Raw genomic sequence first — 26360 nt, 5'->3', positions numbered from 1 at the left:
CAACAGTTTAACATGAGCAATTCCATTCCATTCCAATGTTCTGCCTCCAGCAGGGATCCAAAAAAATGAGCCTTAAGCATTAAACGTATGCTGATTATCCCCAATTCCCTAATTATCATCAGTGAAGCTACCTGAACGCTTTTTGGCCATTAATATTTTCACTCTGTGGGACAATGTGTTCTATAATTTTTCTGCCCTTTAATTCATTGGTACGTAACTGGGGTCAGGGACCTGATGCTGATATAGCACAGAATAGTTTTAAAAGGATCTTTGCTTCAACCCCAGCTCTATCCTCATTCTAGGGTTTAGGCAACTTGCTCAACCTCTCCAAATTGCCTTTCTTTATCTTTAAAATGGATCTAAAAAACAGAGCCTAATGCACAGGTTTATTCTAATTATTTAAGTGGAATTTGGCTTTTAAAGCATGCAGCACAGAGCCAGGTCCACCATTAGCACTAAATTCATGGACACTACTAGTTATTAATAATGATCCCCAAATCTTAAATTTGGTGCCTGTACAGGCCAACCCTCTTTTCTGGTTTGCCCGAGACTAAGGGAGTCTCCAGGACACAGGACTTTGAGTTTTAAAACTGAAGTAATAACTGAGTGAAAGTGCTAATTTTCTACCTGCAGTCCAGGAGGGCTTTGAGGAAATGCTCTTGTTACATGCTTAACAATAGCTGTTACATGCTTAACAATAGCTGTTACATGCTTACCAATAGCCAGATTTTGGGAGCCAAGGTGACTATGCAGCCAAACCTCTTAAGTTTTTATGCTTAAAGATAAATTGTTGATCATAAAAGTTGTACTACTTCGTACTAAATTAAATTTGAATGCTTATTCAGAAATTGCAAAATAGGAAAAGGTTGATATGAAAAAATCCCTTTCCCCTCCCCAATGTACACAGCTGAAATCTTTCTTTGTTACATTTAAACTATATCCATGTATGCTAGTCTGTTTTTGAATCCTCTGCGATTGTTAAAGATGAAAATGAAATTAATTTTTAAAAAGTTATGGGCAAACAGGGTTAAGTTAGTCACCCATCATGTTTCCCATTTTATTCTTTTTTTTTTTTAATTTTTTTTTTTTCAACGTTTATTTATTTTTGGGACAGAGAGAGACAGAGCATGAACGGGGGAGGGGCAGAGAGAGAGGGAGACACAGAATCGGAAACAGGCTCCAGGCTCTGAGCCATCAGCCCAGAGCCCGACGCGGGGCTCGAACTCACGGGCCGCGAGATCGTGACCTGGCTGAAGTCGGACGCTTAACCGACTGCGCCACCCAGGCGCCCCCATTTTATTCTTTTTTTTAAAGAATGCCTTCAGTGGTGTATTTGAAGTAAACTTTTTTTTGTCTGTTTGTAACTCTCAAAAAAAACTACTTATTTTTTAAAAAGCATTTATTGGGGGAGCGCCTGGGTGGCTCAGTCAGTTAAGCGTCCAACTTCAGCTCAGGTCATGATCTCATGGTTCACAAGTTTGAGCCCCGCATCAGGCTCTGTGCTGACAACTCAGAGCCTAGAGCCTTCTTCAGATTCTGTGTCTCCCTCTCTCTCTGCCCCTCCCCTGCTTGTGTTCTCTCTCTCTCTCTCTCTCTCTCTCTCTCTCTCTTAAGAACAAACATTAAAAATTTTTTTAAAAAATAAAATAGGGGCGCCTGGGTGGCACAGTCGGTTAAGCGTCCGACTTCAGCCAGGTCATGATCTTGCGGTCCGTGAGTTCGAGCCCCGCGTCGGGCTCTGTGTTGACTGCTCAGAGCCTGGAGCCTGTTTCCGATTCTGTGTCTCCCTCTCTCTCTGCCCCTCCCCCGTTCATGCTCTGTCTCTCTCTGTCCCAAAAATAAACGTTGAAAAAAAAAAAAAAGAAAAAAAATTTTTTTTTAATAAAATAAAAAGCATTTATGGGACCTTTACTATTTGCTAAATACTGGGTCAAAACTTTATATGTGCTACTTCATTTAGTATCTTACACAACCTTGTGAGGTAAATATGATTATTTTTCCAGTTTTTGTAGACAAAGTAACTGAGCCTCAGTGGGGTTAGGCAATGCGTCCAGAGCCACACAGCTCCAGAGAGGGAGAGGTGGGATTTGAACTTGGGCTGGCCTGACTACCACTGCTGAAGTCGTGTTGGAACCAGATCACAGGGCATATTTGAGAGATGATAACCAGGTCTCATCACAATAGAACAGAATAATCTTCCAATCTTCTCTCTCTCCACGTGTAACATACTCAGAATAATTTTAATTAAGTAAAACATAAAAAGCAGCACTTCTTCATTCAAGAAATTCTATGTAAAAACCAGGCAGATTTTACGAATACATTGCTAAGTCTGGAGTAATGGGCTCCATGCCACAGGCAAGACACTCACTCACACCTGTCATTCTGAGCAGGGGTTAGACAGAGGCAATGTATCAAAAGGATGATGGAAACACTGAGTTACCTTATTTAAAGCATTAGCATTCTATGATTTTAGTATATTCACAGAGTTATGCGACCATCACCACAATTTCAGAACATTTTCTTATGCCAAAAGGAAACCGCGTATCCATTAGCAGTCACTCTATTTCCCTCAACTTTCCCATCCCGAGGGATCCTCTGGGGATTTGCCTACTTTGGACACTTCATATAAAAGGAGTCATACAATACGTGGTCTTTCCATGACTGGCTCTTCCACTTATCATAAGCCTTTCAACATTCATCCGTGGTGTAGCATGTATAAGCACTTCATTCCTTTTTATGACCAAATAATGTTCCATATATGAATATATCACATTGACTTTATCCATTCATTGGTTGATGGACATTTGGGTTATTCCTGCTTTTTGGTTATTATGAGTAATGCTTCCATGATATTCATGTACAAGATTGTGTGTAGACCTAAGTTTTCATTTCTCTTGAGCATACACTTAGGAATAGAATTGAGAGGTCATATGTTAACTCTGTTTAACCTTTTGAGGAACTGCATACTATTTTCTAAAACAACTGCACTATTTTACATTCACTCTGGGAGTGTATGAGGGTTCCAATTTCTCCACATTCTTGTCAACACTTATTATTTTTGTATTGCTTATTGCCAACCTAGTGGATATGGCTTAATTCATTTAAGTCCCACTTACTTGCCCTCTCAGGTTCTTGAGAATAAAATTGCACTATAAATTTGGAACAGGCATACCACAATTTGAGAAGATATATTTGTTGAACAAAAACTTGCCAACCACCACCTAATTTCCTAGTTAGTCTCATAAAAATGTTCTCCAAATATTTTGATTATTATAGATTTCTTTTAAAATCTATTAATGCATTCAGTGATATATATTTAAATTATTTACACATGGCTTTTTCTGAGAAACACATCTACCTTACAAAGTGAGAAATACCTAGTAATTATGAGTATTGAGATTGTTCTCAATACTCAAGTCGCCATGAAAATACTAAAAATAGATTTATTAAAGATCATGCTTTTAGAGCTATCCACTGGAAAGAACAGGGGCTTTCGAGTTTTACTTTTGATTTCCAGTTCTAAGATTTATCAGTTAGGTGTCTTTTATGATGCAAATATCAGAAAACCTAACTGCAGTGACTTAAACATATGGGGCTTTATTTATATCAAGCCATAGTGGTAGGTATGACAGAGCTGGCATGATTACTTCAATGATATCCCAAAGGCTTTTTCCAACTTTTTCCTCTATAAGTTTTAATGTGTAGGCTTTACTCTCAGAAGCTGCACCCCTAGGCTTCACATCCAAATCCCAGGCAGGAAAAGTGGTGAAGGAAAAAGAACATCTCCACCTATAGACTTCCACTTGGATCTCATTGGCCAGGACTGAGTTACATGTCTACTCTATCTGGATGGGAACCTAGGAGAAGGACATTGTTGATAGAATTTAGTACTGTCATCTAACAATATCTGCCATAATTGCTAGCTGTGTGATCTTAGAAAAGTTATTTAGCTTGGCTGAGCCTTACTTTCCTGTGAAATGAGGATAAGCAATACTGTACTGGGTGTTACAAAATTTATAAGAACACAAACTATAAAAAAAGACTTGCAAAAAGGAAGCACTTAGAAACAACAAAAAGGCAGAGTATTAAGGTGACCCTCAAGGCTGACATACTAGTCTTGTTTGATTTGTTTTAAAATTAAAACCTGACTTATTTGGGTGCGGAGACTAATTAATATAAGTCCACTAAGAAATGGTCATTGGTGGGGTAGGGGCTGGGCACTGGTTGGCTCAGTCAGTTAAGCATCTGTCTCAGGTCATGATCTCACGGTTTGTGAGTTTGGGCCCCACATTAGGCTCCATGCTGTCAGCATGGAGTCTGCTTGAGATTCTCTCTCTGCCCCTCCCCTGCTTGCTCTCTCCTTCTCTCAAAGTAAATAAATATACTTAAAAAAAAAAAAAAAGATCATTGGGGTGCCTGGGTGTCTCAGTCAGTTAAGTGTCTGACTCGATTCCAGCTCAGGTCCTGATTTCATGGTTTGTGAGACTGAGCCGGGCTCTGCGCTGACCATGTGGAGCCTGCTTGGGATTCTCTCTTTCTCCCTCTCTGCCTCTACCCTACTTTTGCACTTGCACACACTCATGGGCTTTCTCTCTCTCTCTCAAAATAAATAAATAAACTTAAAAAATGATCATTTACAAGGTATTATAAACAATAATTTTACTCATTTTCAGGTAACAGTCATTTTAGACAGATGAATATCTAGAAAAAAGCTGTTAAATGTGCTCTGAAAGACTAATTTTTTAGCTGTTGTGCATGTGTCAGTAGGAAACTCACTCATTCATTCAAACTAGAAATGTAATCTCAAAATGGGCAAGAATTTTTGCTTATTTTGTTCACTGCTACATCACTTGAGTCTAGAATGGGGTCTGGCGCATTGTAACTGCTCAGTTGATAGTCACTGAGTGGTTATTCTGATACGTAGACATCGACATTTCCTGCATTCTCCCATCACAGTCAAGTTAAATAATACTAATACAAAGTCTTACATTTTAGAAAAACTTTTTTCGCCTTTTCTGAAATCCAACAATAAATTACAGCCAAACGCAGACAAACCTAACCCAAATTCTGAATTGGCTGAGTCTAGATTAATAGAATTGTTTCATAGTTTAAAAAGAACATAAAAATGTGAAGGATTAGCATAAAAATGAATGTTCTCCTCTAGCAAAATCAAAGAATGAGCTCCTATAAGCACAAACAGGGAAAGGAAATAAACATCCTATCTCACAATTAAAAACACACCAATGAGTTGAAAAAAAAATACAGAAGAGAAAGTTAATTTTTCTATCAAAACTGCCTTCCCCCTCACCCCCAGGAAAAAGTTGACTTATAATCAGTTTGTGGTTGAGGTAGTTTAAAAAGGTTATACTAGATCCTGGGTTTTTAGGGTATTTTCCATTTTGGCAGATAGGTAGAGATCAGCATTTGCAAGGTTTCACTTCCAACTCATGTGGTTCTGTATTCCAGTAAAACCACATTTACAGAAGAGGCATTTCACCTCAGCCCATGGACTTGTTCCACTAGTGGCAGAAAGGTGACATTCCCTGTATGGCAGCCTAGGGGCCATCAGGCTTCCATTCATATACCCTCCTCTGCTCTGGTTTGCTGTTTATCAATAAGTGGTGGTAGGAAAAACCAAAAAAGAAGAAACTCTGGTAATAAACGTCTACCTACTATTGTCTATTACCCTCAACAGCTTCATGTAAATATGTTCTTTCTTGGAAACTCTTGCAGTGTCCTTGCAATGTCTTCTACTCAATAAATACTTGTTGCATGAAAAAGAATTCATCATGGCCCCTCATTTTATTCCACTCAAGTCAATCTAGCAAAGATTTATTTAGCATTTTGCTTCTTCTTGTTACTATGTTAAACTCTAGAGAGTTTTTGTAGATAGGCACCATCTCTGTGCATGACAAGCTCATGATCTCACTAGAATAACACAAATGATGGAATTTTCAGGCACTATGAAAGACCAGTAGGGCAACTATTTTTTGATAAGATATCATTGTAGACCCCCTAAGATCAATTGCTTATTCTGTCAATTCATAAGGCCTGCCTGTTTTTGCCACCTCTTCTTCTCCATATGCATATTCTTAATAACCAGAAAGAGGTCTTAAGTATGATTCCAAATATTTTTAAGGCTGTGATATTACATTTCTGTCATTCTTTTAGGACTCAATAAGCAGTCATATTTTTAAATCCATTTCCTCACCAATTCTGTATCTGTACTAGCAAAGCTAATTGTGGCTGGAGACAAATGCAAACTTACTGACTGATATGACTATATATTCATGACCACTAATCTCAACTGGGCCCTGACAGCTACCCAGTATCCTACCACATTTCACTGGCCCAGTCACTGCTCCACTAAGCCAGATAATTATTTCATTACTTTTTGTCTCATTTCTGGCTTCCAGAATGTTTTTTCTCTCCTTGTGCTCTGTCGGTGACCTGCTTTCTACTTCATTGAGAAAACAGAAGCAATGAGAAATACGATAAGTTCCCCCATCTACTGACGCATTGACCTCCCTATCCATATACTTGGTCTTCCTTTTTACTACTGTGCATGAACTACTGTTTCCCTGAGGCCAACTCTCCACCTCTTGGGCTAGATCTTACCCCTCCTGCCTCCTACTCCCACAATGTTCCTCTCTTTCTTCTGCATCTTACCTTTTCTATCTTTACTGGATCATTCCATCGGCTTGCAGCATCTGCCCTCTTGAAAAATATAACTTTCCCTTGGTCCTTCCGTTCCACTACTCTATTTTTCTGCTCCTCTTTATGGCCAAACTTCTCAAGAGTTGTCTGTACTCTTTTTTAAGTTTATTTATTTATTATTTTGAGACAGAAAGTGAAGGAGGGGCAGAGAGAGAATCCAAAGCAGGTTCCCCACTGTCAGCACAGAGCCTGATGCGAGGCTTGAACCTATGGGATGACAAGATCATGACCTGAGCAAAAACCAAGAGTTGACCACTTAACCAACTGAGCCACCCAGGCACCCCAAGAGTTGTATGCACTTTCTGTCTCTTTCTCTCTCATACTTTCTTTAAGCTAGTTTAGTCAAGTTTTCACTTTCCACTGAGACAGGTCTTAACAGTGTCACTAGTGACTTCCCCATTGCCAAATCAAATGGTTTATTCTCAGTCCTTATCTTCCTTATGGGGAGCATTTAATAGCTTTTCGCTTCCTTCTTTTAGCTTGGAGGATACTACTCCTTTTTGATTTTCCTCCTACCTTCCTGGATGCTTTCTCTCAGTCTCTTGCTGATGTGTCTTCATTTCCAGTGAAGTAACAAGCCCCCAGAGTTTTATTCCTAGCATCTCCTATTATTTGTATCTACACTCATTACCTAAAAGATATAACACAAATTTATAGTGTAAAACTCCCTAATTTATCTAGTTTGAGTCCAGATATCTCCCCTGTCTGCAGTTACCATATATCTAATATCTTATTCAGCACTTCCTCTTAGACATCCAAAAGGTATCTCAAAGCTAATATTTTCAAAACCCAAACACTCCCAGTTTCCTTTCTCCGTACTTGCATTCCCCTTCTCAGTAAATGGCAACTCCTTCTTCATTTTATTTGGGCCCAAATCACTGGAGTTGTCCTAGATTACTCCCTACCATGCCCTTAACAAAATTAATCAGCCAAACCTATAGGATTTGACTTCTTCTCACTACCCAGTTTGCAACCCCAGGCCAAGCCATATCATCCCTCATCTGACTTAGTACAAGGACTTCCTAACTGGTGCCCTAGCCTCCACCTTTGCCCTCCTAGAGTCATTCACAAGTAGCCTTTTCACATGCACCTCAGATCATGTCACTCCTCTGCTCAAAACCTCCCATTTCAAAGCCAGAGTCCTCCAGAGGCTCTTTGTGACCTTACAGTACCTTCTATATCTCTCCCTCCTCCAGAACTCTCGGATCTCATCTTTAATCCCTTTCTATCTCCTTTACGTACACCAAGCCTCACTGACCTCCTTGCTGTTTTTGAACTGGACAAGTATGATCCTGCCTTACGGCCTTTGTATATCCCTAGAAAGTTCTTCCTCCAGAGAGGAGGAAAATCACCTTCTCAGACAGGCCTTCCGCATCTTCTTTTAAAATAAAAAATCCCCACTCCTGCATCTAGCACTTCCTAACCCCTTTTTGCTTTATTTTTCTTCTGAACATTTATCACCACAGGACATATTATATATTCATTTGTTTCCCCCAGAATGTGTGCTCCATGAAGGTCAGGACTTCATCTGTTTTGTTCATTGTTGTAGTCCCAATCTCCAAGGTAATACTTGGAACATAGTGGATATTAATTAAATATTTGTTGAATGAGTGGTTAACTAAATGGAAAATGCTATTAACCGTTATCACCATAAATTTGCAATGTTTTTTATTGAAAATCTATGAAATACAACTAGGGCTAGGTGCATAGTAAACTTCAGAGAAACATCAATCATGCTGACTCCCTTCAACAAATAATCTGTTATGTAATAAAAACACACCAAAAACAGAAATAGAAATAAGAAATTAAAAAGAAACTTTGTAATATAAGTTTTATGTAAAAATAGTCCCAAAGTATAGTCAGTCACTCATTATTACTAGATTCCTCATCTAAAACAGTGTTCGTGGTCTAGGTGCTAATAGGAAGGTAGACTTTAAGCAGAATTAAATTACCTAATAACTATGGTTCATGTTGGTTTAAGAATGTATTTGCATTTTGACTGTGGTCTCAATTTTTGTGGTAAAAGAATTAGCCGCAAACCAATTAAGGACATGCATGTGGTTTTCTCTGACTGGAAAATATTCAAAGATGCCCTACTTGCTACTTACCCATAGTTGCCATTTTCTTATTTTTACATTTGAATTCTTACTGAGCATGAGGTTGGCATACCTTAAAAGCAATTCTCTGTAATTTATTTATATTCTGCCTTATTTCAGAAGAAATATAAAGGAACTATGTAAACACCTCTGAATTTAATGGAATGATTTGATTTCAGCTACAAGTAATATAAAAGACATTTCACTTGTTGAAATATAACAACTTTTAAGGTTTCATTTGTATTCTTTAGAATGTGTAAGTCATGTCACAAATACCTTTTGATTAATAATAATTATCTGTTTCATAAACCCTTTATTATGCATGAAACCACCTGCTCCATGCTTCCTTATCTTACCAACTCACTTATCTGATTTTACTCATGATAACGATGTTATTCTTCCTATTGCACAGATGAGTAAACTGAAGTACATAGAGGTTAAGTAACTGGCTCGATTCCCACATTTTATCAAGGGGCAGAGCCAGGATTTGAACCTATAGATTTTTTTTTAAAACCCAAGCCCTCTGCTTTTCATCACTATGACATGTCCTTGTCCTCTCGTGGCATTCATAGTAGTTTCCCTGCTGCTGAGAGGAAAGACGCAGCACCGGAAAACATGCACTGAGGGTTAAAAACCTGGGCTGAACTAGGGTAGTTGGTGCTACCTGTATGCTATGGAGACCAGTCACCCCTACCCACGTTTCCCTGTCAGCCTTAGAGAGATTCTTTGACTGCCTGCTGAGATTATCCTGCTCTGGTAGTGATAGGTTTAAAATATAGATATTCTATAATTTTTGTATTATTTTGATTCATAAATGTATTTATTGCTTGGTAGTGTGAGGCTGGTTCCTCTTTTCCTCCCTGGAGTTCTGTGTCTCTGCAAGCATGCCACTCTGGATTCTAACAGATCATAGTGGCTGGCAAGTTATAATCTTGGCTGGGAGAAATTCGGGAGATGTTGAATAGACACACAATGGTAATAGGACATTAAGTGCAGCCTGTAGGGATGAAATGATTGTGAGTCTTAAACTCTTCCTTCCCCACAAATCCTATCAAGTCAGCCTCCCAGGACAGAAAAAAGTTGATGGTATTAAAGAAACCGAGCAGTGCTTGCCTCAGCAACACAAATACTATAATTGGAATAGTGCACAGAAGATGAACATGACCCCTAATCAAGGATGACAAATTTGTGAAGCATTTCTATTTGTTAAATCTAAGAATATAGGATACTTGTCTTTTCACCTGTGTTCAAATTCCAAGGTTATTTCCCTCCAAAGTAGTACATCTATATTAAGTTAGGTTCCACAATGCAATAAAATTAATGTAGGAATCTACAAGTAATACCAAACAGATAATAGAGATAAAGCCTAAACCATGGCCACAGCTATCAAAACAGGAACAAAAGATAAAATAAGAAAATTGGGGCACTTGGGTGGCTCAGTAGGTTAAGCATCCGATTTCACCTCAAGTCATAATCTCTCAGTTTGTAAGTTCGATCCCCACATCGGGCTCTCTGCTGTCAGCGAGGAGTCTGCTTTGGATCCTCTGTCAGCACCCCCATCCCCACTCCACTGCCCCTCTCCTGCTTGTGCACTCTTTCTCCCTCAAAAATAAACATTTTAAATAAGAAAGGAATAGTTAAATAAATGCTTCACCTTATTTGGTTGAAGGGTAACAGAGAAAAAGTTGTTAAAAATGGCAAACTGAGGACATCAGAAAGGCAACCTGCTGATGACAACAATGAAGATACCAGCAAAAAGTGCTGATGTGCATGGAAAGATAATTCAGTTATACATATGCTATAGTTCTGTCTTAGGCAGATATCCAAATGCATCTCCCAGTGAGACTGCAGATATTCAGTAGCTGTGCACATGAAATAGTAATAGAAACCAAGGTGAGTGAGCTGAGGAAAAAGGCAAGCACCAAGAGGGTCAAGAGTTGACCCTCCCTGTGGTGGGGTTAGAGGAGTATGGAGAGCAATCCAAGTGGAGGGTTGGAGGAGAAAAGATGTCACTAAGCAGGTGTAAGAAAAAGATGTAGGTAGGCTCTCTCACCCAGAAGACAGAGTCCAGGTAGCCAAGGGAAGTTAAGAATTACAAGTAATCAAGAGGGACAGAGGCTACAAAGAGGATCCAGGACTTCACCTTGGAAAGGATGCCATTTTAGAAGAGTAGTTTCAGGGTGCCTGGGTGGATCAGTCAGTTGAGCCTCCAACTCTTGATTTTGGCTTAGGTTATGATCTAATGGTAGTAAGATTGAGCCCCAGGATGGGCTCTGCGCTGGGCATGGAGCCTGCTTGGGATTCTTTCTCCCTCTCTCTCTACCCCTCTCCCACCTGCACTCTCTTTCTCTAAAAAATAAAAAATAAAAAAAAAAAGAAGATTAGTTTCATGGGAAAACTGAAGGCATAAGACACAAAAAAAGGCTTAAAGAACAAGTGGAAATGGTAACTTGGATGTAGCTGCCAGAGATGTAGAAAATATGACTGAGAAGCTTAAGAAAAGGACATAAAAGGAGTTGGTAGTTCAGGGTTCAAAAAATGTAAACTTAGTGAAGTCTAGTGAAAACACTTTCATGTTATGAATAGATCCAGCTATAGATAATGGTGTGTAAGTGTCTGAGGTGGCTCAATGTTTATCTCTGCAGATTTTCCTCATGAGTTCTAAACCGAGAGAAACCAAAAAGCCAGCAGGTGAAAATAGAAATATAATAATAGTTGTGTTTAAATATTTAAAAATATATATTTAAATATTTAAATAACTTTAAATGTTTAAAATATTTTATAATATTTATTACAAATGAAGCTTGTTAATGGAGAGCATGGTTTTGGTATGTAGCAATAGTAAACTTTCTAACATTGGTCTTCCCAGACTTACTGCTCTTGCCCTCAATCATAGCTGGTATTAGACAGCTGCACATCCCCACTTGGAGACCAACTCCTCTAAATCTTACAGCTTATCAGAGAAGACCAATAAAGGTCATTTCTGTGGTCTTCTGACTCCCAAGGGAAAACAAGAGAGAGGAAGGGACTGAGATGCATGTGGCCAGTTCTTCATGAGTAGAATCATGCTCACCTTCAAGAGGGATGAGTGAGCAAGGGAGGGACGAGATAGAACCAGGGAGGTTTAAGGACAGTCTCTCCTCACAGAAACAAGAAAAGAAAGGAATAAACATTTCTCAGTACTCCCACCACCACTTACCCCCTAAAAATATAGTGGAGTAGAAATTTTTTTTTTTTTTTTTTTTTTTAATTTTTTTTTTTTAACGTTTATTTATTTTTGGGACAGAGAGAGACAGAGCATGAACGGGGGAGGGGCAGAGAGAGAGGGAGACACAGAATCGGAAACAGGCTCCAGGCTCTGAGCCATCAGCCCAGAGCCCGACGTGGGGCTCGAACTCACAGACTGTGAGATCGTGACCTGGCTGAAGTCGGACGCTCAACCGACTGCGCCACCCAGGCGCCCCGAGTAGAAATTTTTAACTGATTAAGTAATCTGTCTGCCCAACCGGAGCTCCAACTCATGATCCCCAGATTAAGAGTGGCATGCTCTACCGCCTGCACCAGCTAGGAGCCCCGGAAAGTTTTAACAGATATAAAAAAGAGGCTCAAACTTGCTGACAGAAGCCAGTGAAGATTAATAAAATTTAGAATTTTAGCCTTAACAAATAATATTTGAAATTTCACCTTAGTGAAATTTAACTTTTTTATTAAATTGGCTGATTAGAGATTGTCACACATCCAATTATAAAAACTTAGATAAACATAATTTGAAGTGATGATTCAATAGCCCTATCTCTTGGGGCACCTGAGTGGCTCAGTTTGGTTAAACGTCCAACTCTTGATTTTGGGCTCCGGTCATGATTCCAGGGTTGTGGGGTTAAGTCCCACATTGGGCTCCATGCTGAGCGTAAAGCCTGCTTAAGATTCTTTCTCTCCCCTCCTCTGCCCTCTCCCCTGCTTGTACTTGCTCTTTCTTCATATAAAAATTGAAAAAAACAAAAAACCCTCTATCTCTCCAAATTCAGTTCTACCCTCTATCTTCTCCATCCCTTTTAGCAGCAAATGACCTCCTTTATAGTTAAGTGATGGGCCACCAGATCCAGTCAGTTCTGTTTTCAAAATCCACAGGAAGTCTTTCTGATCTGGTCTGCTCTACTTCAAGTTACTGCTTGCAAATTCATGCTCCAGCGTATGAACTTGCTGAACTTTCTGGAAAATGACACACCATTTCATTTATTTGTTTTGGAACATGCTGGGGTTTTTTCTGCCTGGAAGTCTGGTCTTTCCCTACCCCATCCAGATCTTAATCCTATCTTGACCCTTCATGCCATTCTTACCCGACTCTAGATCTGGTAGAAATGTCTGACTCAAAGCCCCATTACTGATCTCCTACGCAATGCTCCCTCCTAGAGGGTGTTCATTGATTTCAAGCTCTGTCCAGAGTCGACTTGTGCAGAAGGCACAGTAGGCACAGTGCCCAGGGCTCATGATACTTTCAGGAGTCCATGAAAATGTTTAATTTCATTTAATATCAGAAGAAAAAAAATAAACCTTAGGTCAAAGAAAATGTCTTAATATGTAACGTTAATATATTTGCTTTTATATTGACAGTTGTAAACCATAATCTACATGAACATATATATGTATCTCTGTAAAGATACACATATCCACACATATATATGCTTTTTTTTTTCTTGATGGAAGAATGGGTCCATGAAGGCAAAAGGGCTTAATATCCATGAGAGTCACAGTGTGGCCCTGGGTAGCCTTGAATCTATTTTTAAAATTTTTTCAAAATGAAATCAATTTTAATTGATTTTTAAGTAAATGTATTCTGAAAGCAGGCTAAAAAAGTAGCATCAAAAAATTGAGGAGTAACTAATTCAAACCAACATAACCAGTTATCATAATCTTTTTTTTTTTTTTAAGTTTAGAGACAGAAGAAGAGCAACAATATCTTTCATCAAGTTATATTAACATCTCCACTGATTCATTGCAAGGTGGCAAGAAATATTTGGTTTGGGTCCAAGCTGCAAATGCATTGGGCACAGAGAAGTCAAAACAACTACAAATTAATCTGGATGATATAGGTAAAGAATGAGAAGTAGTATGTCTTTATGAATAAACAGCTAATTTGTGTTGACCTAGTCAAATGAAGTCGAGATGTGAAAGGTGTTCCCCTGAAGTTCCTGCAGATCATGATATGGAAAACAAGAATTACTCATAATGTACCAACCCAACACAACACAAAGATAAGTACTGCTACCATTTTGTTGTATATCCTTCCAGTCTTATTTCTACATTGGTGCATGTGGTTTTACACATATTTATTGAAAACTTCTTATATTCAAGCATTGTTTTAAGAGCTAGGGAGAATAAGATAAGCAAGGTATCCACTGCCTTATGTATCTTACAATCTACCAGGGAAGATGGAAAGAAACAAGGATTATAATAAACTGTGATGAGTCTTATGTTGTGAGTACAACATACCAAAGAATTCTGCTGTATACACTATTTGGAAGTTATAGGTTTTTTGAGTTTAAAAAAAAACATAAAAAATGGTGAATTATGTAAACATCTCTATATTTACCAGCCAGATTTTACAAATGTTAGCATTTTTTGCTTCAGATATTTTAGGCCTTGCTTTTTAAAACTTATAAAATAAACATTCTCTTGATTTAATCTACAATATTATTTTTAATGTATGTCTTTAGTCCCTTATTGTTGGAGATTTAGGTTGTTTTCAAATTTTCACCATTATAAACTTTACTGCCATGAACAACCTTTTGGATAAATATTTTCAAAGTAGTTTTTTGCATTTTCCTTAAGATAAAGTCCAAAAAGTAATTGCCCCTGAGCTTTTTACAGCTACATCCCAGTCCTGAAGTCAAAATTTAGCCAAAGAGCACCAAGTGAATCACCCTCTATTTGGACATCCTAATGCCAGTTATTTCTGTTTTTATTAAGGATGCTTTCAGTAAGCTAACATCTATGGAGCACTTTTTTTCAGTGCTAACTACTTTTACATAAACTACCTTATTTAACCCTCATAACAACCCTATTTTGTAGAAGAGATTATGGTTTCTATTTGAGGGAACCAACGCTAGGCGGCATCAAAATTTGAGACTATGGAGCTAGGGAGCTCTAATTCCAATATCCTCAATTTCTATCTTCAGTCTTCATTTAAATGCACATTGTTATGTGTCAGACAACTTTCCTGCTGATTAATGATCTGGGGGATGTGACATCTTCTCTTGGGGTACAACATGGATATTCTTTGGGGATCACTGGGGTCTTTTACTGGAACTAATATATCAACTTCTCAACTCCTGTCTCAACTAAACTTAACTATCCCAACTAACAGGATTGGTCTAAAAGTCTGTCCTTAATGCTCTGAATATTGGATTTGAAAACAAACACTGCTGATGATGGTGATGTATTCCACTGTATTATATATTCGTGGAGTTATAGTTCTCTTGACCACGATGTACACATTTTTGTAAATTTATAGTTTGAGGTAGGCTGCCATAATATGCCCCCCCCCTTTTTTTGTAATATGCTCTTTTCTTAAAACAGGTTCCCCTCAGTGGATTAATGATGTTTAAAGGCTATCATGTATTGTATCATTTTGGCAATATCATTTTTTAGAACTAAATTATTATCAGTAGCATTACAGTTATTATTATCACTGTGAGCTGATGATCTTACTATCTTCACATCCATTTATTAAATGCCTACAATGTTCCAGACAATTAACATGCAAATCACACTTAATTCTGGAAACAATCATACATGGTACTACTGTGCCCATTTTACAGATGAAGAAAGAGATAAAACAATTTGCTCAAGTTCACATAACTAGTAAGGAGGAGAGCCAGATATCATCTCGCTGACTTGCAGTAGTTAATCACTGCCTCACCTCCCATAAAGGGAAAATCGCATCTGGCAGCCACCTCCAAATCGAATTCCCACACCGTGAACCAGGGAGTCTCTTGTATGGGATTGTTATTCTGCCCCCTTTAAAAAAGAAATCTCAAAACAGACTCTTAAAAATCAGGTAGAAAATACAGGTTGACTGTGTAGGAGGCTCCACCCAACAAAGCCACCAGATAATTAATGGATGAGCTATGCTCACTTGTGACACTTTAAGAATGAGGCACTGCAAGTTAGATAAATGAAACTTTCTATGAAACTGAGGACAGAGGGCTCTCCTGAGAACAATTTTCACATAACAGCTATGGGGTTGGGCTTTAATTAAGTTAGGGAGGCTGTGCTGAAAGGCAGAGTTAATAGTGCAGTAACACTGTGCCAAAGTGGCATGTGAGAGGGATACTTCAGCTTCTCCTGTAGAGAAATAAATGCCAGTACAGAAAGTGCAGTGCCTTCTGGCTGCCATTTTTTAAAATTTATTTATTTATTTTTAGAGAATGTGTACGAGCAGGGGAGGGGCAGAGGGGGGGTGGAGAGAGAATCCCAAGCAGGTTCTGCACTGTGAGCACAGAGACCGACACAGGGCTTGATCCCTGAAATCAAGAGTTGGACACTTAACCAACTGAGCCACCCAGGCACTCCCTGGCTGCCATTTTAACATTAATTCTCACATAGGTAAATTTTTTACCTTTTTGAAAATAAAATAACCATTCTGAAAATTAATTCTTGTATAGGTAAATATATGTTGTTGGAAAGATACTAAACAACTACAAATCTGGTTATTTCAATATAAGTTGAAACTAAACACATGGCATGTAGATGGATTTGACAGTTTTTAAAAATGTAAGATCTGATGGGAATGTTTGAAACCTAAGCAACGAGAGCAAACATTCAACTTTGAATGGTGTACCAAAGTACATATTCAAGTACTTATTATATAACAGGTTTATTTGAAAAAATATGAGATCATTCAAACCTAAAGGTTTAGCCCTCTATCGCATTGACCTGCCCTGTGCTAATGATGGGGTTTTTGGAGTGTGGAGATTCGGAGCTGATGGCCAAGAAAAAATTCTTGAAGACGTCTTTGGTGCAAAAAGTTGATCTTTATTAAAGCATGGGGATGAGACCTGTGGGCACAAAGAGCTGCACTGGGGTTGTAAAGAGTGACTGCTTATATACTGTGGAGTTGGGGGAGATAAAGTCATGAGGAAGTTTCTAAAAGGGATTTCCATGTGATAGGACTCAGATGACTGGAGGCCTAGCTACCGTCAAGCTAGGGTTATTTTTCCCTCTACCCAAGCATTATCATTAAAATGGTAGGGAGTTCCTAGAGATTAGGCTATTGATAAGATTGCCTTTTTGTAATTTACTAAGATATTTGTAAACTGATGGAGACTAGCAATTTAACCACTTGTTTGCTGTCCTTTCCTTTGTTCTTAGGCAGCCAAGAGTGCCTGAGGAATATCATACATATCCCACCTTGGGGGGAGGGGGAGGGTTATTGTTAGCTTTGCCCTCAGCTTGCCTTATGCCCCCACATCACTAAGACTATCTTAAATCTGACTTGCTGTTCTATGTACATTTCTCATAGGACTAAAGACTTTTTCTTCCTCCCCACAGTATTTCTTTCTGCAGAAGGGTCTCCCAATGCTTGTGCTACTAAACTAATGACAGGCCAGACTCAGAGATGGGAGATAAGAGTGGGCGGGTAATTTAGCCTGAGAGTGCTTTAAATGGTCCCAAGTGGTCTCAGAGCCCTGGGAATCATTTCCCTGACTACAGAACCTATGAATACTGATATTTATTACAAGAAGTTTACACTAGCAAAAGGAAATCAACTGTGAAATTCAGATGATAAAATCTTTAATTAGACTCCTTTTGCTACTACTTCTTTCCTATGCTAGCTTTAGCCCAAGGATTATAAGACTGTCCTACTAAACATCAAATATTTAATTTTTATATTTCTCTATAAATCACACATCTGGGTATATAATTTTATTTTTTTTTATTTTAAAAAAAAATTTTTTTTTTTTAACGTTTATTTATTTTTGAGACAGAGAGAGACAGAGCATGAACGGGGGAGGGTCAGAGAGAGAGGGAGACACAGAATCTGAAACAGGCTCCAGGCTCTGAGCCATCAGCACAGAGCCCGACGCGGGGCTGGAACTCACGGACCATGAGATCATGACCTGAGCCGAAGTCGGACGCTCAACCGACTGAGCCACCCAGGCGCCCCAATATAATTTTAGATAATAAGTCATTAATAATAAAACAGTTATATTCCCAAAGAATAATTTATACGCCTAGGATAAATGAAAAGGAAACTAATCATAGAGAGTACTAAGCTACAATAATGGTCCTTAAAAACACACATACAAGGCTATTCAGTTCTTTGTTAAATAATTCGTCTAACAAAGTCATAGGTTTTCATTGTTCTGTTGTGCATATAGGAGAAATGAGAAGTACCAATGATTTTATTCTGTTCAGACACAGCAAGCATATAAGAATTAATACAGTTTAGAAATACAGAGATTCCAGTTACACCACTACTCTTAGTACAACAAAACAACTAGTAAGATAATCCATCAGAATGTTAGTTTCCTTTTGGAAGTTATTATCACAGAACATGACGATAATTGGTAAAGTCTTAGAGTCTTGTGAGACTTGCTTTGTTCAAATCATAGTTTCAAGTATGGATTTATTTTAATAGAGAACAAACTAAATTAGCAATAGATTTAATTAAGATAATAAAAATATTATTGTGAAAGGTATCAATTTAATGTCTTATCAAATCAGATTCCCCTGATCTAAATTTAGAATGCAAAACTTCATTTTCCCCTAAATAGATGCAGGAAGAAAGAGATACCTTCTTTATCTCTTTTTTACTCTTTTTGTTAATAAGGCCAGGCTTTGGAATTTCATTAGTTTAGGATTATAAGGGAATAGGGGGTGGAGGAAAGGTGGACTACAAAAGTGCCATTTAAAAGAAATGGGAAACAGGTTAAATGGAATTTCATTTAACAGCAGCAGTTTTCTCTTACATAATAGGTTAAAAAAGAAAAATATCATTACTTATTAATTAGATCATGACATTGTTTTTTTAGTACTTTGAGTTTTAACATGTCTATATATGGATATAAAGATTATGGTTTCTCCCTAGGCAAGTTTTAAACTGCTGGGTTTTTATTTATTATTATTTTTTTTAGTGATACCTTCTGCATCCATCATTTCCAGGGCTGAGGACATAAATACAACAGTACCCAAGACCGTGATTCACTGGAATAGTCAAACAACAATAGAAAAGGTTTCCTGTGAAATGAGATACAAGTCTAAAACAAACCAAACTTGGAAGGTAAGCTAACTTTCACTGTGCTTTAGCATGTAAGTAAATGAAAGAAAAGCTAACCCACAATGGACTTATGATGATCTACTTTACATGTTTTTATCTGTTTGATATTCAAACCACTATAGTTTGCTGGGTTTTTTAAAAGTAATCCCAATGCCCAATACGGGCTTGAACTCATGGCCCCAAGATTAAGAGTCATGTGTTCTACCCACTGGCACCCCTCAAACCACTCTAGTTTTAATATTTGTTACCATATGCTTTCAGAATGGAGAGATGTTTCCTGAAAATGTCCTCTTACCTTTATAAGTTGCTAAATAGACAAATGTCCAACTAAGAGAGATGCATCTGTTTGGCTCCTTGTAATTCAGTGACTCCTAGAGTAAAATTTACATCAGTGATGATGAATATAAAATGTAAGGTTTCCATGCTGAAATTTAATAAGCATCTAGGGTAACAACTGTTGAAAAAGAAAAACTTCAGATTTATGGGTGTCTCCTTTTAAATGAAAAATGCAACTCTAAATGGAAGATTTGTTACTACAATAGGCCTCAGTCTTATGTGAGCCTAAGGTAAAAAGTGAATATCTAAACAAACTAACCATCCTTAAATACCAATGGTAAGTTACCAACTGACTTAGGAGAGGCATAGGTACAAGGTTCGTTAATGAAATCACATGACATGACAGCACCTGTGAACATTATAATAAAAACTCAGTAATTTGAACAATGGGAGAACACTAGTATGACTGAGGGAAATTTTCCAATTTTGGTGTATTTGAAAAGAAATGCCATTTCATATTTTCAAGTACAACAAACTTCATTTAGTCAAAATAATTAAGGCATTGAGTCTCTGGCTTTGCATAATTAAGAGTTATGTATCATGCATGAATTTATCTGCTGTCAGGGAGTAAATGATATGTATTTGGTGATTAGCATGACTCCAAAGCCTCCTATTGTTTCATTATCCTGAACATCAGCTTTGCTGTAGAGCAATGTGTTTAAAGAGTGTCAAGAAGATGAGGGTAAAACTATACTGATTTTATGACATAATTTAAAGACTGTTCTCTAAAATAAATTCATGACACCAACTTGTTTATTTACCCCTGTTCATTTAAGTCAGAAATGTGATCTGAACTTTACAATTGTTTAGATTACACTTACATGTGAATCTGTGCATCGTTTGGTCAATTACCAAGTGAAGATCCTGCTGGACTTGTTGACTAAATAACTGTGACATTTGTGTACATAGCAACCCTATGCTTAAAGCCTGGGACAAGCAGGATACAAACAAAACACAACTCCACAGTCAATCCTTTTGCAAATGTGGAATTTAGGTAAATTTGAAAACCCAAATGAAATCCTTAGATTAGTCTTAGATTTTGAGTCAATAGGATTTTATTCCAATAGGACACCTGGTGCCCTTTGTTTAGTGTCCCGGTCATAGGATGATACTGATAATACAAAACTCCTTTATTTGGCATAATTAGGAGAGATTATAGGCTAGAAGAAGGTTTAGAAAATAGAAAGTAATTCTACCATCAATATCTCTGAACAGATTTTCAGAAACCAAGTGTTTTCTGGTTGAAATTCTTGTTCTCTGCTCCCCCTGCTGGTGCTACTCTACCATTGTGAGACTTGGTAACTCAGAAGCAGGCGGAAATGAAGGAGCTGAAAGAATATTTGTTATCTCATATAACCTTCATAACCATCCTTTGGGTTAGGCAAATATCTGCTCCGTTATAGAAATAAGGATGTAGAACTCGAAAGACGTCAAGCCAGGTTTTTCAAACTTACACTGCTAGGACTCTTTTAGACTCTATATCACTTTGGGCACCCAAAAAATATTTGAAAAATGAAAGAACAGCTTTCTATCCAAAGCCTGTATCCTATCCCTTCTATCATGCTCCCTCTGAATATAACCACTCACACAGAAAAAGATGAATTACCATTTCTATCCAGATGACCCAAGTCCAGTCAGAAAGAGCCAGAATAAGGCTTTTATTCTCAACTTTTGCTACATCATCAATTTATCTGGATCATGCATAAAGTGTGTCTTTGCCTCTTTGTAGGGAGATAGGAAGTCAGAGGCAAGAAGAGGAGGAGATACAAAGGACTACAGATTTGATCTTCCACCTCATCTCTGCCTCCAGGAGATATTACTTGAAGGAGGTTCTTTATTTCTTTAAAAAAATTTTTTTTAATGTTTTTATTTATTTTTGAGACAGAGAGAGACAGAGCATGAGCAGGGGAGGGGCAGAGAGAGGGAGAGACACAGAATCCAAAGCAGGCTCCAGGGTCTTAGCTGTCAGCACAGAGCCCAATGTGGGGCTCAAACTCATGGACTGTGAGATCATGACCTGAGCTGAAGTCAGACACTCAACCAACTGAGCCACCCAGGTGCCCCAGGAGGTTCTTTATTTCAAAGTGACAGGCAGCTATGCAGGAAAGCCATGTGACTAAGAGCATAGGCTCTAGAATTCAAAGCCTGGTTCTGCCACTCTCTAGTTATGCAACCTTGGGCAAGTTCGTTATCTTCTCTGTGCCTCATTATTCCCATACCTAAAGTAGGAATAAGACAAGCCCCTACCTCATATGGTTGTGGGGATGATCAGTGTAAGAAGCTAGCCTAGATCCTGGAATAGAGTTCAAGTTCAGTAAATGCTGGCTGTTGCTACTTTTCATCTTAACTTCCAGGAAAACCATGCAACAAGTTTGCTAGAGCAAAAGAAGACCCCCTGAAAAATCAAAATTAGAGAACTGAGGTTGCTTTTCATCCCCTTTTAGCTAAGTTATTTAGACTATGAAGTATCAAAGGGAACTAGCCAATCCTTCAGGTGATCCTACAAGGCTAACACCATGTGGAGAATATTTATCTATTTATTGGTTATCTTCATGGACTATCTCTTTGGCACCTCAAACTTGTGTTATAAATTGAGCTCACAACCTTTGTCAGCAATCCTTGCCCACTTCTGTGTACTCTATCTCAGGAGCATTACCATGTTGTATATCTATTTACCTGTTTACACCTCTATTTCCCTGTCCTTTAACTACAAGCCCCTGGAAGGCAGGATGTTCCATAATAATTTCTTGTACCTCCATTGATTTTTACAATGTGTAATTCATGTAGATAACATTTTGAAACATTAGCTATTAATATTGTTTGCCTTTAGTAGGTGCCCAACAATAGTGACAGTAAGGCAGGGAGGTCTTTGCTATAAGTTCAAGTAAATGGATTAATAGTGACTCATTTCTCTAATTAAGCTAGACTAGGGTATTGTTATTTTTTTAACATAACCTCAAGATTTTACTGTCTTCATAATAAGACAAAATGTGAAACACAGGACGGGATTACTTGTCCCTTTCTCTTATTATCCCCTCCTCGTTCAAAATGCTTGCATCTCTTGATAGCCAGAATTGTCTTAGATCTGCTGTTGGGATCAACACATTCAAGTCTCAGCACAACCTTCTTTGTAGTTTTTAGCCTTTCCCCCCAAAATCAGCTCTATCTGCCCACCAGAGCATAGCCACTTTACTTCCTGTCATAACACTGCTTCCCCTGGGCATCAGAGAATTCTTGCCCTTCTTGTACTGTGCCACTTTGTGGGGTTGGTGCTTGCTAAGCTTCTTACAAAAAATTCAGTGGGTGTCAGAAACATTCACCATGTTTTTAAGAGCACTATTAGCATGGAAAGTGGCAAACTTTTATTCAAGGGCCAGACAGTAAACATTTCAAGCTTTGCAGGCCATAAGGTCTCTGACCCAACTACTCAGCTTTGCATTTGTAGTGTGAAAGCAGCCATAGACAATATACAAATGAATGGGCATGATAAAACTTTAATTTTGGACACTGAAATTTGAATTTCATGTAATTTCCATGCATAACAAAATATTCTTTGGATTTTCTTATAACCATTTAAAAATGTAAAAACCATTCTTAGCTCATGGAGCCCATAAAACCAAGCATTCATTCTTTTCCAGGGAAGGCTAATAGAACAGTAGACAGATAGCAAAGGGTCTTACCCTTGACCTTGAATTTCAAAAGTGTAAATGTGGGGCACCTGGATGGCTCAGTGGGTTGAGTGTGGGACTCTTTTGATTTCAGCTCCAGTCATGATCTCACAGTTGTGAGTTCGAGCCCTGTATCGAACTCTGCACTGACAGTGTGTATAGCCTGCCTGGGATTCTCTCTTCCTCTCTCTCTGCCCCTCCCTTGCTCACATGCACTCATGTGTGCCAGCGTATGCACTAAACAAACAATTTCTAAAAAAAAAAGTGTAAATGCTGCTATAAGGCAGAAGACTTAGAAGAACATGTGATTAGTCAGAACTAAGTTTCTCAATCATCACCCCACTCCCTCTCCCACCAAACACTAGGCAAAGATTAACTGGGCAGCAAAACAAGGAAGTTGGAGGGAGGAGGGAATTAGGAAGAGGAACCAAAAGAGTTTAGACAGTGGTCGGTCACCAAAAAGGGCCACTTCACCCACGGCCTTGTCCCAGGTAGGGAGTTGGAGGGAGTGGGGATTAGAGAACTGAATAGGTTGGAGACTCTCCTTCCCTCCACCCAATAATGCTCCCAGAAATTTAATGTAACCCTAAGAGGTACCTTACATTGATAGAGGTCAAGTTTGCATGCCCCCCACTTTCAGAATTGAGGCCCTAAATAGAAATGAACTGCTATAAGAAATAAAGTCCTATTTCTTGCACTTGAGATCAAACCCTCTACATAGGCACTCAATTAGGTCTACCTCTCTCAGTGTTTGTTTTAGCCTATGAAAATATCTTGAGGCATCATCTTGTGCTCACAAGACTCGAAGCAGTCACCTGGCTTGCCTCTGCCTCATGGCAGAAACAGGTCTCTTAACAGTTCTGTAAAATTCTTCCATTTTAGAATTCTGGCTGTGCTTTAGTGTATTTCTCTACTTTACAGGGACTTATCTATAAACGTAATGGCAAGAGACATACTAGAGAATAACAACTCCCTTCCAAGAGAAACAAATAGAAGCAAAGTGCATTTGAAAGTCAAACTTTTGCTACAAGTAAAATCTTTCCTGGATCCCAGGAGACCCCCAAATGTTCCGCCAATCATATTTACACAGCAGTAAATTCCAAGGGCCAAGAGTAGAGACACAGCTTATAGAAACTCTGAATGATACTTTATATGAAGCATGACAGATCCCAAGCAGATATTTTCATGAATTTTACATTTTCAGTACATTAAAGGTTTTAAAGATTTATGTTAAGATTGGGTTTTCATGGAAGAATCTCTTAGGAAGGTTGGTAGCTTGCTCGCTTTCTTTCTCTCTTTCTTTCTCTCTTTCTTTCTTTCTTTCTTTTTTAAACCTTGACATTTTCAACTTCCTCTTTCATGAGTGTTTGGTAACTCTTTCCTCCTAGTTATTGCCTAAATGCATTTCTAGACACATTTTATGGTTACCTTTCAATCATGCTTCACTTTTTCCAGTCAATCCACTTATCAGAACATACTGAAGGTATGTAAATGCCTTGGTTTCTCTCTCCCAGCTGAACTAGGTTGTTAGGGGGGTCATTTTTCATTATGTTTTATAGCAGGTCATAGTGCCCCCGAAAATGATTTGTAAGTTTAGACCTCATGTCTTTGATTATTTATGGTCATGTTTTATATAAAGTGCCCTATTCTTCTTTGTTTTCCCAGGGCCTAGAAGCGTGCCTGGAACATAATAGGTGTTCCATACATGTCTGCCTAAATGGAATAATTATTTGTTTTAAAAGCACACTGTATTGTTTCATTGTTGTTATTCATTCATTTTAGGTTAAAGAATTTGACACCAATTTTACATATGAGCAACAGTCAGAATTCTACTTGGAACCAAACACTAAGTATATATTTCAAGTGAGATGCCAAGAAACAGGTAAAAGGTACTGGCAGTCCTGGAGTTCACCCTTTTTTCATAAAACAACTGAAACAGGTGAGTGTGTTTATATATTTAATCTCTTAGGCTTTTCTTTTGACCTCTGTATCTTTTAAATATATTTATACTTTTTCTTCTTGACTTGTATCAAATTGACAAAACTATTGTATGGCAGGTGGTGACATTGAAATTGTCATTTTGCTTTGATTTTGTTAAGGCTGACTGTAATTTAGGTAATGGTTCTCAAACATTCTTGGACATAAAAGCCAATTAAAACCACCTAGTATGCATGTTCACTGTCCCTGCTCCCAGAGGCTCTGTGTTCACAGGTCTAAGGTACTAGGGGTGGGGGGTGCTCAAGAGTCAGCATTTCTTATAAGCAGCCTGGGATATCCTGAGGCATATAATGATCTAAGATCATTTTTTGAAACACATTATTAATAATTATGTTAAACTCAAACAACAACAACAACAAAAACAAACTTCTTACGCTGTTGGTGGGAATGCAAACTGGTGCAACCACTTTGGAAAACGGTATGGAAGTTCCTCAAAAAGTTAAAAATAGAACTACCCTATGGCCCAGCAATTGCACTACTAGGTATTTATCCAAGGATACAGGTGTGCTGTTTCGAAGGGACACATGCACCCCCATGTTTATAGCAGCACTATCAACAATAGCCCAAGTATGGAAAGAGCCCAAATGTCCATTGAGGGATAAATGGATAAAGAAGATGTGTTATATATATACAATGGAGTATTACTCAGTGATCAAAAAGAATGAAGTCTTCCATGTGCAACAACATGGATGGGTCTAGAGGGTATCATGCTAAGCAAAATCAGCCAATCAGAGAAAGACAATTATCATATGACTTTACCCATATGAGGAATTTAAGATACAAAACAGATAAACATAAGGGAAGGGAAGCAAAAATAATATAAAAACAAGGAGGGAGACAAAACATAGGAGACTCTTAAGTACAGAAAACAAACTGAGGGTTGCTGGAGGGGTTGTGGAGGGGGGATGGGCTAAATGGGTAAGGGCATTAGGGAGGACACTTGTTGGGATGAGCACTGGGTATTATACGTAGGGGATGAATCACTGGAATCTACTTCTGAAATTGTTATAGCACTATATGCTAACTAACTTGGATGTAAATTAAAAAATAAACAAGTAAATTAAAAAAAAAGATCTGGTGTATACACACACCACATACATATACACACAGTGAGATATTACTCAGCCATCAAAAAGAATGAAATCTTGCCATTTGCAACAAAATGAATGGAGCTAGAGTGTATTATGCTAAGTGAAATAAGTCAGAGAAAGACAAATACTATATGATTTCAGTCATATGTGGAATTTAAGAAACAAAACAGATGAA

At 38.1% G+C, this 26360-nt stretch overlaps 1 protein-coding gene, 1 non-coding gene and 1 pseudogene across 2 annotated transcripts in view; 2 read left to right on the top strand and 1 right to left on the bottom strand.

The window, feature by feature from the left end:
* Positions 1 to 26360, top strand: part of IL23R (interleukin 23 receptor) — a 58399-nt gene that overhangs the window by 11625 nt on the left and 20414 nt on the right. The window contains exons 5-7 of the mRNA XM_047871372.1: positions 13743 to 13903; positions 18950 to 19095; positions 24879 to 25035. Of these exons, the coding sequence (XP_047727328.1) occupies positions 13743 to 13903; positions 18950 to 19095; positions 24879 to 25035 (464 nt within the window). The remainder of the gene's footprint in view (positions 1 to 13742; positions 13904 to 18949; positions 19096 to 24878; positions 25036 to 26360) is intronic.
* LOC125174231 (U6 spliceosomal RNA) lies at positions 9919 to 10021 on the top strand. Its single transcript, XR_007155351.1, has one exon. It is a non-coding gene; the product is annotated as a U6 spliceosomal RNA (small nuclear RNA).
* LOC125172869 (60S ribosomal protein L36a-like) lies at positions 22402 to 22751 on the bottom strand (annotated as a pseudogene).

This window comes from Prionailurus viverrinus, chromosome C1 (assembly GCF_022837055.1).
Source record: "Prionailurus viverrinus isolate Anna chromosome C1, UM_Priviv_1.0, whole genome shotgun sequence".
NCBI lineage: Eukaryota > Metazoa > Chordata > Mammalia > Carnivora > Felidae > Prionailurus > Prionailurus viverrinus.
Note: the sequence above shows the minus strand (reverse complement) of the source record. Positions and strands in the feature narration are given on the sequence as shown.